The sequence below is a fragment of the Aotus nancymaae genome, unplaced genomic scaffold, assembly GCF_030222135.1.
Source record: "Aotus nancymaae isolate 86718 unplaced genomic scaffold, 86718_ANA_hifiasm-v0.15.2.pri h1tg000021l, whole genome shotgun sequence".
Lineage (NCBI taxonomy): Eukaryota > Metazoa > Chordata > Mammalia > Primates > Aotidae > Aotus > Aotus nancymaae.
The window spans coordinates 9181870-9194657 of NW_026988433.1; the positions used below are offsets into that span (position 1 = coordinate 9181870).

General features: G+C 49.9%; 1 protein-coding gene across 1 annotated transcript in view; it reads right to left on the reverse strand.

Annotated features, from left to right (window-relative positions):
• The window catches only part of DNAH10 (dynein axonemal heavy chain 10), a 177505-nt gene that overhangs the window by 32562 nt on the left and 132155 nt on the right, over positions 1–12788 (reverse strand). Inside the window, exons 53-56 of the mRNA XM_064379606.1 lie at positions 10430–10633; positions 9119–9199; positions 6001–6198; positions 4576–4737 (exon numbers count right to left, since the gene is read on the reverse strand). Of these exons, the coding sequence (XP_064235676.1) occupies positions 4576–4737; positions 6001–6198; positions 9119–9199; positions 10430–10633 (645 nt within the window). The remainder of the gene's footprint in view (positions 1–4575; positions 4738–6000; positions 6199–9118; positions 9200–10429; positions 10634–12788) is intronic.

The following is a 12788-nucleotide window of genomic DNA, read 5'->3' on the forward strand; positions in this document are numbered from 1 at the left end:
TCTCCCTCTGCCCTGCTGATTCTCTTCATGACGCTGATTGCCAGCAGAAGTTTCATCTCACCGTTGGCTGATTCCCTGTCTGGGTGCCCTCACTCACTGGGATGTCAGCACCTCCCCAAGGGACAGAACCCCAAAACCTGGAGCAGGGCTTGGCTCAAGGTGGTTTGAACAGTGTCCCCCCCCCACCAAAATTTGTGCCCACTGGAACATCAGGATGTGACCTTATTTGGAAGTGGAGTCTTTATAGATGGAATTAGTTAAGATTAGGCCACACAGGGTTAGGGTGGCCCCTAAATCCAATGCCTGGGGTCCCTCTCAGAAGGTCATGTGGAGACACACAGGGAAGAAGGGCACGTGGCGATGGACACAGACACTGAGCGGTGCATTTACAAGCTAAGCTAAGGAATGCCAAGGGTTGCCAACAACCACTGGAAGCTGGAAGAGGCAGGAGAGAGTCCCCTAGAGCCTTGAGAGGGAGCATGGTCCTGGCGCCTTGATGTCAGACTCCGCCTCCAGAACTGCCAGAGAATACGTTTCTGTTGTTTTCAGCCCCCAGGTCGTGGTGCTTTGTTACAGCAGCCCCAGGAGGCGAATGAATGCAGCAGGCCTTCTGCCAACAGATGCTGGCAGCAAAGGCTCTGCCTCTCCCATGCTGCGGTCTCTTGGAATCCATCTCCACAGCTAACAAGCCAGTGCTGGGGGAGTGTCTGCAGCGTGCAAAGCTGTGCACAGGACCTGACACTGTGAAGGGTCCCAGCCCAGGCACTGCTTCTCCCTGGGGCAGCAGGGGGACGAATGCATCAGAAAAGGGTATCAAGAGCCGAGAGCAGTGGCTCACACCTGTAATCCCAGGACTTTGGGAGGCTGAGGCAGACAGATCACCTGAGGTCAGGAGTTCGAGACCAGCCTGACCAACATGGCAAAACCCCGTCTCTACTAAAAATACAAAATTAGCAGGATATGGTGGCGCATGCCTGTAATCCCAGCTACCTGGGAGGCTGAGGCAGGAGCATCATTTGAGCCCGGGAGGTGGAGGTTGCAGTGAGCTGAGATTGTGCCATTGCACTCCAGCCTGGGCAACAAGAGCAAAACTACGTCTATAAAAAAAAAAAAAAAAAAAAAAAAAAAAAGAAAGAAAAGGGTAGCAAGATCATGAGTGTGAAGCCTTCAGAACAGAAAAGCAGAAAGGAAGTTCTGTAAGCTGTGAGCATGCCGAGGGGGCTGGGCCAGCGGGAACGGAGCCCAGAGTGACAGGACCACCAGAGCTGGTCGGGAAGGAAGGGGGCTGGCACAGGCCTCGGGAAGCTTGCACGGGGAGCACTGCAAAGGGGGCCGGCCGAGCCAGATGCTGGAGTTGTGCTGAGGGGCAAAATAGTGGGCTCTCTGAGCCAGGCAGAAGCACGGCTGGAGGCTGGGGCAGCCACTGAAGAGCCCCCTCAGGAGGGGACTGTCTGCGCCCCACCCTCCCCGCTGCAGGACTTGTCAGTGTATCCCATTCCTATGGCCACCAGGATTGTTTTGGACACGGGCATGTAACCCAAACCTGTCCAATCATATCCAATTCTGGGAGCTTCGTGAGAATGCGTGTGAAAGAAGAGCCCTCTCTCCCCTGGGGATCCTGAGTTAGTAGGATGCCAGCCTCATGCTGGAGGCCCTCAAACTCTCAGCACGGACAGAGCCTTCTGCCTGAGATGAAGCCCAAACCGAAGACAGCAGAGCCAAGAAAAAGAAGGAAAGATTCCCACTGATACACTTGAGTCCTAGATCCCGCTGTGCCTGAAGCCAGAATCAATGCATTTCCACTTTAGATTAAGCCACTTTGAGCTCAGCTTCCACCGTTTTCAACCAAAATAGTCCTGATCAGGACAGGCAACCTGAAAACAGAGATCCTAGATGAAGCTTCCTCCAAAATTCTAAGTGGGAGCAAGGTGACCCTGGTCAAGGTTGATGGCAATGGGGAGGCAACCACAGGTGGGCGTGGCAACAGCTCGTCCTCAGTACAAACTACAGCCTGGGCCCTGGGGAGGCGATCTCTGGCTGTGAGCTTCTTCCAGGCAGGGGTTGCATCTCATTCAGTTCCTAGCCCCGACTCTCCCTATCCTGGTGCCAGCCATGAAGCTGAAGTCAGTATCTGCTGACTGGACAGATGATATCCGGAATAACAGCTTCCTTCAAGACACTTCCAATCTAATTTTACATCTAGGGGGTGCAAACTCAGCAAGGGTCTCTGCCCATTAAACCCACACAGGGAACCCCTGGGAATACAGAGTGGTTTTCGCTTTTGAGACAGGGTCTCCCTCTGTCACCCAGGCTGACGTGCAGTGGTGCAATCACAGCTCACTGCAGTCTCGGCCTCCCAAGTAGCTGGGACTATGGGCACATGCCACCACACTGGCTAATTTCTTTTTAATAGAGTCTCACTATGGTGCCCAGACTAGTCTTGAACTCTTGGGCTCCAGTAATCCTCCCACCTCGGCCTCCCAAAGCGCTGGGGTTATAGACGTGAGCCACCATGCCTGGCCAGGAATATATAGTTTTTAAAAGACAGATCAAAGCAAAGTGTAGCTATGTGGGAATGAGGCATTTGATCAAAGTTCTGGAAGAAGAAACGCGGATGGGAAGAGGGAAGCGGTATGGATTTTCTTAGCAGAGCAAAGGGAGAGAAAGAAAAATGTTACTGCAGGAGTCATGCAGGCATGAAGAAGGGATGCTGTACGCAGGCGGCAGGTGTCATGAGAAATGAGGTAGGCAAGATGACACGGAGGGACTGACGGGACCCTTCACGGCCACACTGAGGCCTCGGCATCAAAACAGGCAGCAGGGAGTTGCCACAAATTCCTGGGAAAGGAGCTCGACGGATTAAGTTGCTTTGGTTGCAAGCAACGGAAGCTAACGATGGTGGAGTTACGAACGATGTGAAATTGTTGTAAGAAGATATGGTAGCTCACCGACATGGAAGATGCTGAAACACATAAACTGGGGGCGCCTTGGGGATCTGGGCTCAGGCACCGAATGTAGTCTCTTTACAGCGCTGCCATGCAGTAAATGAACATACATTATCTTCAGTCTATGCTGGCTGATTGAAAATGTGCAGTCCCAGAGAACACCTAACTGGTCCACCAGGGTTGGAATAAGCCCATCCTGATGGCAGGCACTGGGAGTCGGGAGAGGCAGTTTGCCAACACCAAGTTAGGGCGCTGTTGCTAGAATGATGACAAATTGATCCTGTGCACAGGGCCGGGTGCAATGACCCAGGAACTGAACCAAGATGACACTTAGCAGCAACACTAACAGACCAGCAGGAGAAGGAAGAGGCAGGCAGGTTGACGGGCATCTGCAGGAATCTGGGAATGGGCTAGGGAGGGCACACATCAGAAGCCCAGAGCCCAAAGACCTAGAGAGGAGGGTTAGAGGCCAGGCACGGAGCTGTCCTGAGAGGCATCGTGAGAGGGCAGAGTTGTCAAGAGCAGAACAGCACAGGTGACACAGCGGCGTGGCCAGGAAGACCGAGGGAAGGGGCCGAAGGAAGAACCTTGAAACAGTTTCGAGGAGAACCAAGGAAGTCCTGCGTAGATGATGCCAAGGCTTAGGTCATTTCAATCCCATGGACTTAGGTCACCAGCCCACTGAGGGTGGAGTGACTTTTCCACTCCCGGGCACATCCTCAGGCTAAGAGTGCAGGGGTCGGCCGGGCGCAGTGGCTGATGCCTGTAATCCCAGCACTTTGGGAGGCCGAGGCGGGTGGATTACGAAGTCAAGAGATCGAGACCATCCTGGTCAACATGGTGAAACCCTGTCTCTACTAAAAATACAAAAAATTAGCTGGGCATGGTGGCGTGTGCCTGTAGTCCCAGCTACTTGGGAGGCTGAGGCAGAACTGCCTGAACCCAGGAGGCGGAGGTTGCAGTGAGCCGAGATCGTACCACTGCACTCCAGCCTGAGTAACAAGAGTGAAACTCTGTCTCAAAAAAAAAAAAAAAAAAAAAGAGTGCAGGGGCCTACATATGGTCACATATCAGTGCTTATGAAAGGGGATGAGGCCGGGCACGGTGGCTCATGCCTGTAATTCCAGCACTTTGGGAGGCTGAGGCAAGTGGATCAAAAGGTCAGGAGTTCGAGACCAGCCTGACCAACATGGTGAAATCTTGTCTCTACTGAAATTTTTACAAAAATTAGCCAGGTGTGGTGGTGCGTGCCTGTAATCCCAGCTACTCAGGAGGCTGAGGCAGGAGAATCACTTGAACCCAGGAGGTGGAGGTTGCAGTGAGCCAAGATTGCATCACTGCACTCCAGCCTGGGTGAAAGAGTGAGACTCCATCTCGAAAAAAAAAAAAAAAAAAAAAAAAAAAAGAAAAGAAAAAAGAAAGGGACAAGACTGGCTGAGCACGAATTCCAAAAGAAACAGGAATCGCAGGGTCAAAGATGGCACACTCGGTGCCTACAAGCAGTTTCAAAGAGACGTCCCGGCAGAGCTCTGCCCTGTTTGGGAATGGGCTGCCCCAGCCCCCGCCCTCACTCACCCACGCAGTGTTGGGGATGTGGAGATGGGCTGCCCTGGCCCCAGCCCTTACCCACCTACAGCGGTGTTGATGGCAATCTCCTCCAGCAAGGCCTCGCAGGCGACGGACTTCTCAGCCAGCACGATCTTCTGCTCAGCCAGCTTCTGGTTCAGCTCGTCCAGCTGGATGGTGGCTTCCTTCAGCTTGTCCAGCCCCCCCTCCAGACGCTTGCACTGAGCTGAGGAAAGAGGGCACCCATGTTCATCATCAAGGTGGCCACTGTTCCCAACACACCCAGGGATCTCACTGGGATTCGCTTAACTTCAGCTTAACAAAAACAAAAGAAAACATTTTTACAAGATGGCATGCGTCTTTCGGTACCCCCACTGCCACACTGGGACAGCATCAGCCAAAATGAATGTATTTCTGCAAACAGTGCTTCCCTTGGCCAGTAGCCAGAGCACTTTTTAAAAAGCCCTGTCCAGCAAAGCATGCAGGAAACACTATCTCTAATGTGGGCCAGCCATGGTGGCTGCACCTGTGGTCCCAGTTACTCAGGAGGCTGAGGTGGGAGGAGCATGTGAGCCCAGGAAGTCAAGGCTGCAGTGAGCCACGACTGCACCACTGCACTCCAGCCTGGGAAACAGAGACCCTATCTCTAAGATAAAAAATAAAATTCCGAGGCGGGTGGATCACGAGGTCAAGAGATGGAGACCATCCTGGTCAACACGGTGAAACCCCGTCTCTACTAAAAATACAAAAAATGAGCTGGGCACAGTGGTGCATGCCTGTAATCCCAGCTACTCAGGAGGCTGAGGCAGGAGAATTGCCTGAACCCAGGAGGCGGAGGTTGTGGTGAGCCGAGATCGCGCCATTGCACTCCAGCCTGGGTGACAAGAGCGAAACTCCGTCTCAAAAAAAAATTAAATTAAATTAAATTTAAAAAATTGCTAATGTGGTGAAAACGTAAAGCTTCAAAGTTTATGACTCAACACTGAGAACAAAAATAAGGACATGCCAGCCAGGCGTGGTGGCTCACACCTGTAATCCCAACACTTTGGGAGGCTGAGGCAGGCAGATCACCTGAGGTCAGGAGGTTGAGACCAGCCTGGCTAACATGGTGAAACCCCATTTCTACTAAAAATACAAAAAATTAACCAGGCATGGTAGCGTAAACCTATAATCCCAGCTACTCAGGAGGCTGAGACGGGAGAATCGCTTGAACCCAGGAGGTTGCAGTGAGCCGAGATCGTGCCATTGCACTCCAGCTCGGGCAACAAGAGCGAAACTCCACGTTAAAAATAAATAAATACATAAATAATAAGGATATGCCAGGGTCCTACCCACATGGAAGCATTGCTCCAAGATGCAAAATCCAAGATGTGCTTTGCTTGGCCTCAATACTGAAAATGCCCAATCTTACTAAAAGAAAGATCAGCGCTCGAATCCTTACCCATAAATAATAATGATTTCTGCCAACCACCCTGTCCCCAAGTCTTACCCATATTATACTGAGTTTTCTCATCCAGCAGTTTTGAATAGGTGTTAATAAAGTCCAGGTAGTTCTTGGGAGTGACGTAGTTGCTGCGCCTCCACTTCTGCAGGAACAGCTGGCTGTAGTGCTCCACGGACTGGTGGACCAAGACGGCGTGCTTCACCACGTTCTCTATGTTTTCTGCTGGGATCATTGGATTATACCCTGAAAAAGAAGGAATTAAAAATGTGGTTTTGTTTTCTTGTTTTTTTTTTTTTCTGACACAGGGTCTCGCTCTGTTGCCCAGGAAGGAGTGTGGTGGTGTGATCATGGCTCACTGCAGCCTCCATCTACTGGGCACAGGTGATCCTCCCACCTCAGCCTCCCAAGTAGCTGGGACAGGCGTGGGCCACCATGCTCGGCTAATTTTTTGTATTATTTTGTAGAGACAAGGTTTCACCCATGTTGCCCAGGTTGGTCTCAACTCCCGAGCTAAAGCAATCGGTCCACCTCGGCCCCACAAAGTGCTGGGATTGGAGCCGTGAGTCACTGCACCAGGCCATGCTTCTTAAGAAAGGAAATCAGGGATTCTTCAAAAAGTTAAATATAGAGCTATTATATGAATCAACAATTCCACTCCTAGGTATATACCCAAAAGAACTAAAAAACAGGGACTCTAAAATAAATTCTTGTACACCAATGTTCACAGCAAACTATCACAATAACCAAAAGGTGGAAATGACCCAAGCATCCATCAACAGAGGAACAGATGAACAAAATGTATCCTGTCTGTATCAGGGATACTATTCACCCATAAAAAGGAATGAAGGTCTGACGCATGCTAAAACATCGATGAGTCTCAAAAACGTTATGCTAAGTGAAAGAAGCCAGACACCAAAGGACAAATATTGCATGCTTCCACTTACACAAAACCTCTCTGGAATAGGCAAATTCATACAGACAGAAAGCAGATCAGAGGTGGCCAGGGGCTGGAGGGAGGGGTGATGGGGAGTTAGTGTTTAATGGGTATGGAGTTTCATTTGGGGTGATGAAAAAGTTTTGGAGATAGACAGTGGTGTTGGTTTCACAACATTATGAATGCAATTAGTGCCACATGTACATTTCAAAATGCTTTAAATGGAAAATGTTACGTTACAGGTATTTCACTATAATAAAAAAAGATGTTAACATTTTTAATAGAACAAGAAAAGAACAGCTATCACTTATTGGTGGCTTTTCAGGACCACAGCAGTGATTTGTGGCCCTGAAACCCGGGGGCTGGGTGGGCTTATTCAGTTGCCCACCACTGGACAGCACCCACCACATACCAGCAAAGGTGGGCCTTCCTATATACCTGCTGAAAGAATGAATGATGGCTTCCAGTGTCAAGATCACATGGCCTGGATTACCTAGCAGACTGTTAAATGCATTCAGCTCAAAGTAGAGAATGTCTCATGTTAAAATGAAGGAAGGAAAGACAGATTGAAAGAATTGATTCATCCAAATTCTGCAGAGCTGGTCTTGAGTTATACCGGGGTTAGCAAAAGACAGCCCCAGAGCCTGTTTTGCAGTGTGCAGGAAACACTGTGCCTCACAAATATCTGTGCCTTTGGACAGACTCATCTCAATTCCAGGGAATATATTCTTTTTGTGTATACGTGTATGTTTGTGTGTGTGTGTGTGTGTGTGTGAGAGAGAGAGAGAGAGAGAGAGAGAGGAGAGAGAGAGAGTGAGAGAGAGAGAGAGAGAGAGAAGGTCTCACTCTGTTGCCCAGGCTGGAGTACAGTGGCACGAACTCGGCTCACGGCAACCTCTGCCTCCTGGGCTCAAGCAATTCTTATGGCTTAGCCTCCTGAGCAGCTGGGATTACAGGTACCCACCATCACGCCTGGCTAATTTTTATATTTTTAGTAAATAAGAGGCTTCACCATTTTGCCCAGGCTGGTCTTGAACTCTTGGGCTCAAATGATCTACCTGCCTCCACCTCCCAAAGTGCTGGAACCAAAGGTATGAGCCACTTCGCCCGGCCTCCAGTGAATATATTCTAAGGAAAAAAAGTTCTAAGCAAATTCGAGGCAGCATTATTTATGATGCTGAAACACTGAATACTGAAACGAAACACAAGCATTTCACACATGGAAACGGCAAATACACCTCTGAGAACAATGGTACATCTATATTGGGGCTGGCCAACTACAGGCCAAAGGACAAATCCAGCCCGCCTCCTGCTTTTGTAAATAAAGTTTTATTGAAACACAGCCATAGTCATTCACTTACATGTTGTCTATGACTGCTGTCATGATAAAATGGCAGTACTGAGTAGTTGCAAAAAGGCTGTAAATATTTACCATCTGGACCTGAGATATATCATCAGAAAAGAGTCATTCTCTTGGCCCCTTTCCCCAAAAACTGCATTATGATTAAAGTTATGATTTCTTCTTACATATAGGAACATTCATTGATTGATTGAGTGAGTGAGTACAGATTTGTAAGTTGAAACTATTTTCAAGGTTACGCAGTGTTATTCATCATAAATCTGCTCGTTAGGTCCAAAGAAAAACATGTTCCCTAAAGACAGACTTCCTTTCTTATTCAAAGATTAAAATTAATATCCAAGGCCTCAGGTGTCTGAAACACTAGAAATTCCGGGCAAATGCAGAATGTTGACCGAATTGCCCTTGAAGCATTCCTTGGGTAGAGGCCAGCACACGTTTTCTATAAACAGGCAAATAGTGCTCCTATGGTCTCTGTTGCAGTTATTCAGCTTTGCAGTTGTAGCATAAAAGCAGCCAGAGACAATACGTTAATTAATGAGTGAGTCTGTGCTGTGTACCGATAAAACTTTATTTACTAAAGCGAGTAAGGGGCCAACTAGACAGCAGGCCATGGTTTTGCCAACTGCTGCTGTGGAGGACACCTACCCAATCAATTTTTATCCTAAATTGTCCTTGTTAAGTTTCCTGAAGTGTCTTTAGACTAAAACACCAAATATAAACCAAAAACATACGAACAAAATGGAAAGCCATGTGTTACCATAGAGGTTTCCAGTGAAGAAATCTACAAGACCAGAATTCAAAGTCGGAAAAGTGATAATAAATTGCTTTGTTGTATCAATAATGTAGTTCCCATAACAGCTGTGACTTACCTAGAAATGACTTCGCGACTGCATGGAGGGCTTGGGGAGGCCAGGGCATAAACCAGTCAATACCAGTGTTATTGACCATACCTGAAAAGAAAGAGAAATTACAAAGATACTCCCAGCCTGGGCAACGTGGCGAGACCCTGTCTCTACAAAAAATACAAAAATCAGGACCAGGTGTATGGCTCACACCTGTTATTCCACCACTTTTGGTGCCCAAGGCAGGTGGATCATTTGCAGTCAGGAGTTCAGACCAGCCTGACCAACATGGCAAAACTCCATCTCTACTAAAAATACAAAAATTAGCCAGGCGGTAGTGGTGTGTGCTTGTAATACCACCTACTTAGGAGGCTGAGGCAGGAGAATCTCTTGAACCTGGGAAGTGGAGGTTACAGCGAGCTGAGATCACACCACTCCACTCCAGACTGGGCAAGAGGGTAAGACCCTGTCTCACACACACAAAAAAACAAAAAACAAACAAAAAAAACTACAAAAATCAGCCAGGCAGCATGGTGGTGTGCACCTGTAGTCCCAGTGACTAGGGAGGCTGAGGTGAGAGGCTTGCTTGAGCCCAGGAGGTCAAGGCTGCAGTGAGCTGTGATGATGCCACTGCACTCTAACCTAGGTGACAGAGTGAGACTCTGTCAGAAAAAAAAAAAAAAGATGTTCACTCTGCAACCCTGAGACACTCAAGAACATGGATGCTGTCTTCAATAGCCAACAAGTTGGTGAATGAGTGAGACGTGTCCAAATCCAGTTCATCAAAAGCAGAGATTCTCACCCTTGGCGCTACTGACACGTGGGATCTAACCCTTTGTGGCAGGGGCTGGCTGTGCACCGTAGGGTGCTTCGTGGCATCCCTGGCTTCTACTCACCAGATGCCAGTACCACACCATATGCTCCCCTGAGGTGTGATGACCAAAAATGTCTCCAGGCATTGCCAAGTGTCCCCTGGGGGCCAACCTCCCCTGCCCCTGCCCCTGCCCCTGCCCCACCCGTTAGGAACCTCTGCTCTAAAGGCAGGCACGAGGCCGGTGGAGTTTTCCGAAATGGAAGCGGTAAGCCACCCTCCGTGCACTGCAGGCCTCGTGTGCTGGAGCGTGGGTGCACCCTCGCCTTAGAAGGACATCACCTATGCCTGCCGGCACCTGTCAGGGGCAGCGAGGCTCACACTACAGTGCAGAGCCCACATTTCCACCTAATGGCCATGTCTCGTTTTGCTTTGCTGGGAGTACCTCGAGAGGTGCGGACAGACCCCCCCAGCCACACACCCTGCCAATGCAGGGGAAACGGGTTCGCAGGCTCCACCGCGGGTACCTGGGAAGTTTCTGCACCAGGTCCTCAGGGTGTCCCCGACCGGCGACATGCCGAGGACGATGTGCAGGTTGTTTGCACTTTTGTTCACGAAGTACTGCCACACGGACTCCTTGGCTGGGCCCATGCCTTGCTTCAGAGCTTCCTGTCCAATCTGACTGAGGATAGACTCCTTCTCCTCTTCAGGGAAAAGCGCAGGTACGATTCCTGGAAAACGAAGACGTGCTGGTGACCTCTGAGTCCCAGGGTCATGACCTCTCTCGCGCTGACTGAAGTGGCGGAAGGCATGGAGATAGCAGCAGGTGACGAGTCCGGAGAGCCTCCAGCTCCTTGCCTGTCAAATGGGGATCCTAGAGGCCACCAACTTGCCAGGAGGATGAGTGTGAGCATCACAGTGAGCACACAGAGCATGAGGAAGCCTCACTTACCCGTAACTCGGAAGCAGGGATTCTCAGCGGGCTGATTTGCTCCCCCAGGAAATTCTGGGCAATGTCTGGAGCTGTTGCTGGTTGCTTCAACTTGGCAGGGAGATTGCTACTGGCCTCTAATAGGTCAAGGCCAGGGATGCTGCCGCACGCCCACAGTGCCCAGGACAGCCCCGCCACACCAAAGAATAGCCCAGACCCAGATGCCAACGGCATGCGGCTAAAACCCATGGCTGTGTGGACTGCTCTTTTCCTTTATCTATGCCATTTCAAATTACCAATACGTTTGGATGCAGTCTCTGACGTTCTCCTGTGCAGGGAAGCATTAACGTGGCAGGCCACGGTCGCTCACCTCTGAAAGGGCCCAGGGCTGGCGCCTGGGAACTAGATCCCTGAAGGGATTCACTGATAAGAGTGGCCCAACATGGGGTACGGTTTGGATCTGTGTCCCCGCCAAATCTCACGTGGAACTGTCATCTCCAGTGTTGGAGATGGGGCCTGGCAGGATCACGGGGGCAGATTTCTCTTGAATAGTTCAGCATCATCCCCTTGGTGCTGCTCTCGTGAGAAGGAGGGAGTTCTCATGAGATCTGGCTGTTGAAAAGCGTGTGGCACCTCCCCCAACCTTGCCGCTACGCTGGCCAGGTGATGTGCCTGCTCCCGCTTCACCTTCTGCCTTGACTGTAAGTTTCCGGAGGCCTCCCCAGAAATCAGCACCATGCTTCCTGTACAGCCTGTGGAACTGTTATCCACATAAAGTTCTTTTTTCTTTTTTCTTTTTGAGATGGAGTCTTATTCTATTGCCCAGGCTAGAGTGCAGTGGTGCAATCTCGGCTCACTGCAACCTCTGCTGTCCAAATACAAGCAATTCTCCTGCCTCAGCCTCCAGGAGTAGCTGGGACTACAGAGGCCTGCACTGCACCTGGCTAATTTTTGTATTTTTAGTAGAGACATTGTTTCACCATCTTCGCCAGGCTGGTCTTGAACTTCTGACCTCATGATCTACCTGCCTCAGCCTCCCAAAGTGCTGGGATTACAGGCGTAAGCCACTGCGCCTGGCCACCTCTTTTCTTTATAAATTACCCAGTCTAAGGTATTTCTTTATAGCAATGCAAGAACAGCCTAATAATACACTGTGCCCACACAGCTTGTGTAAGCAGAGTATTCTATGCTGACTACCTGTTCTCCCTCCAGGCATCTGGGATTTTGGCACATGCCAGGCAGAGGAGCCTACATGAGCAGCCCCAATAAAAACCCTGAGCACTGAGTTCCCGACTAGCTCTCCTGGTGGACGGTACTTCACATGAGTTGCCACGACTCGGGGGATTAAGCATGTCCTGTGTGACTCCCCGGGGAGAGGACTCCAAAGCTTGAGACCGGTCTTCCCCAGGGTCCCTCATGCGCCTTTTCCCTCTGCTGACATTGCTCTGTGTCCTTTTGCTGTAATAACTCATACTGGTGGCCTGAAGAATTTGGAAGAGACAGGGAAACAGAGTCTCCCCAGGAAGTTCTAGAAGGAACCAGCCCCACCAACACCCTGATTTTAACCCCTTAAGACTCTTTTCTGATTTCTGACCTCCAGGCGTATAAAGGAATAAATCTGTGCTGTTTGGGAAAATCTGGAACAGCAGCCATAGGGAGCACGATCACACACCGTCTCCCAGCTGAAGTCTCTACAGTCCCTGCCTGCCCTGAGATGACTTCTGCCCACGCTCTCCCTTTGCACTCATGACCCTTACCACAATCTGCAAGTGCTGTATCGTTGCGTATCTGTTCTTGTCCTTAACCAACCCACTCACACCCTGAAGTGTAATGCTCCAAGGAGGGCAGAGGTCATGAACACCTTACTCCCCACCAAACCCAGCGTCTGGAATAAACACTGTGGAATAAATCCAGGTGGATGACACAATCCCTCCTCTCAAAGAGCTGACAACCCA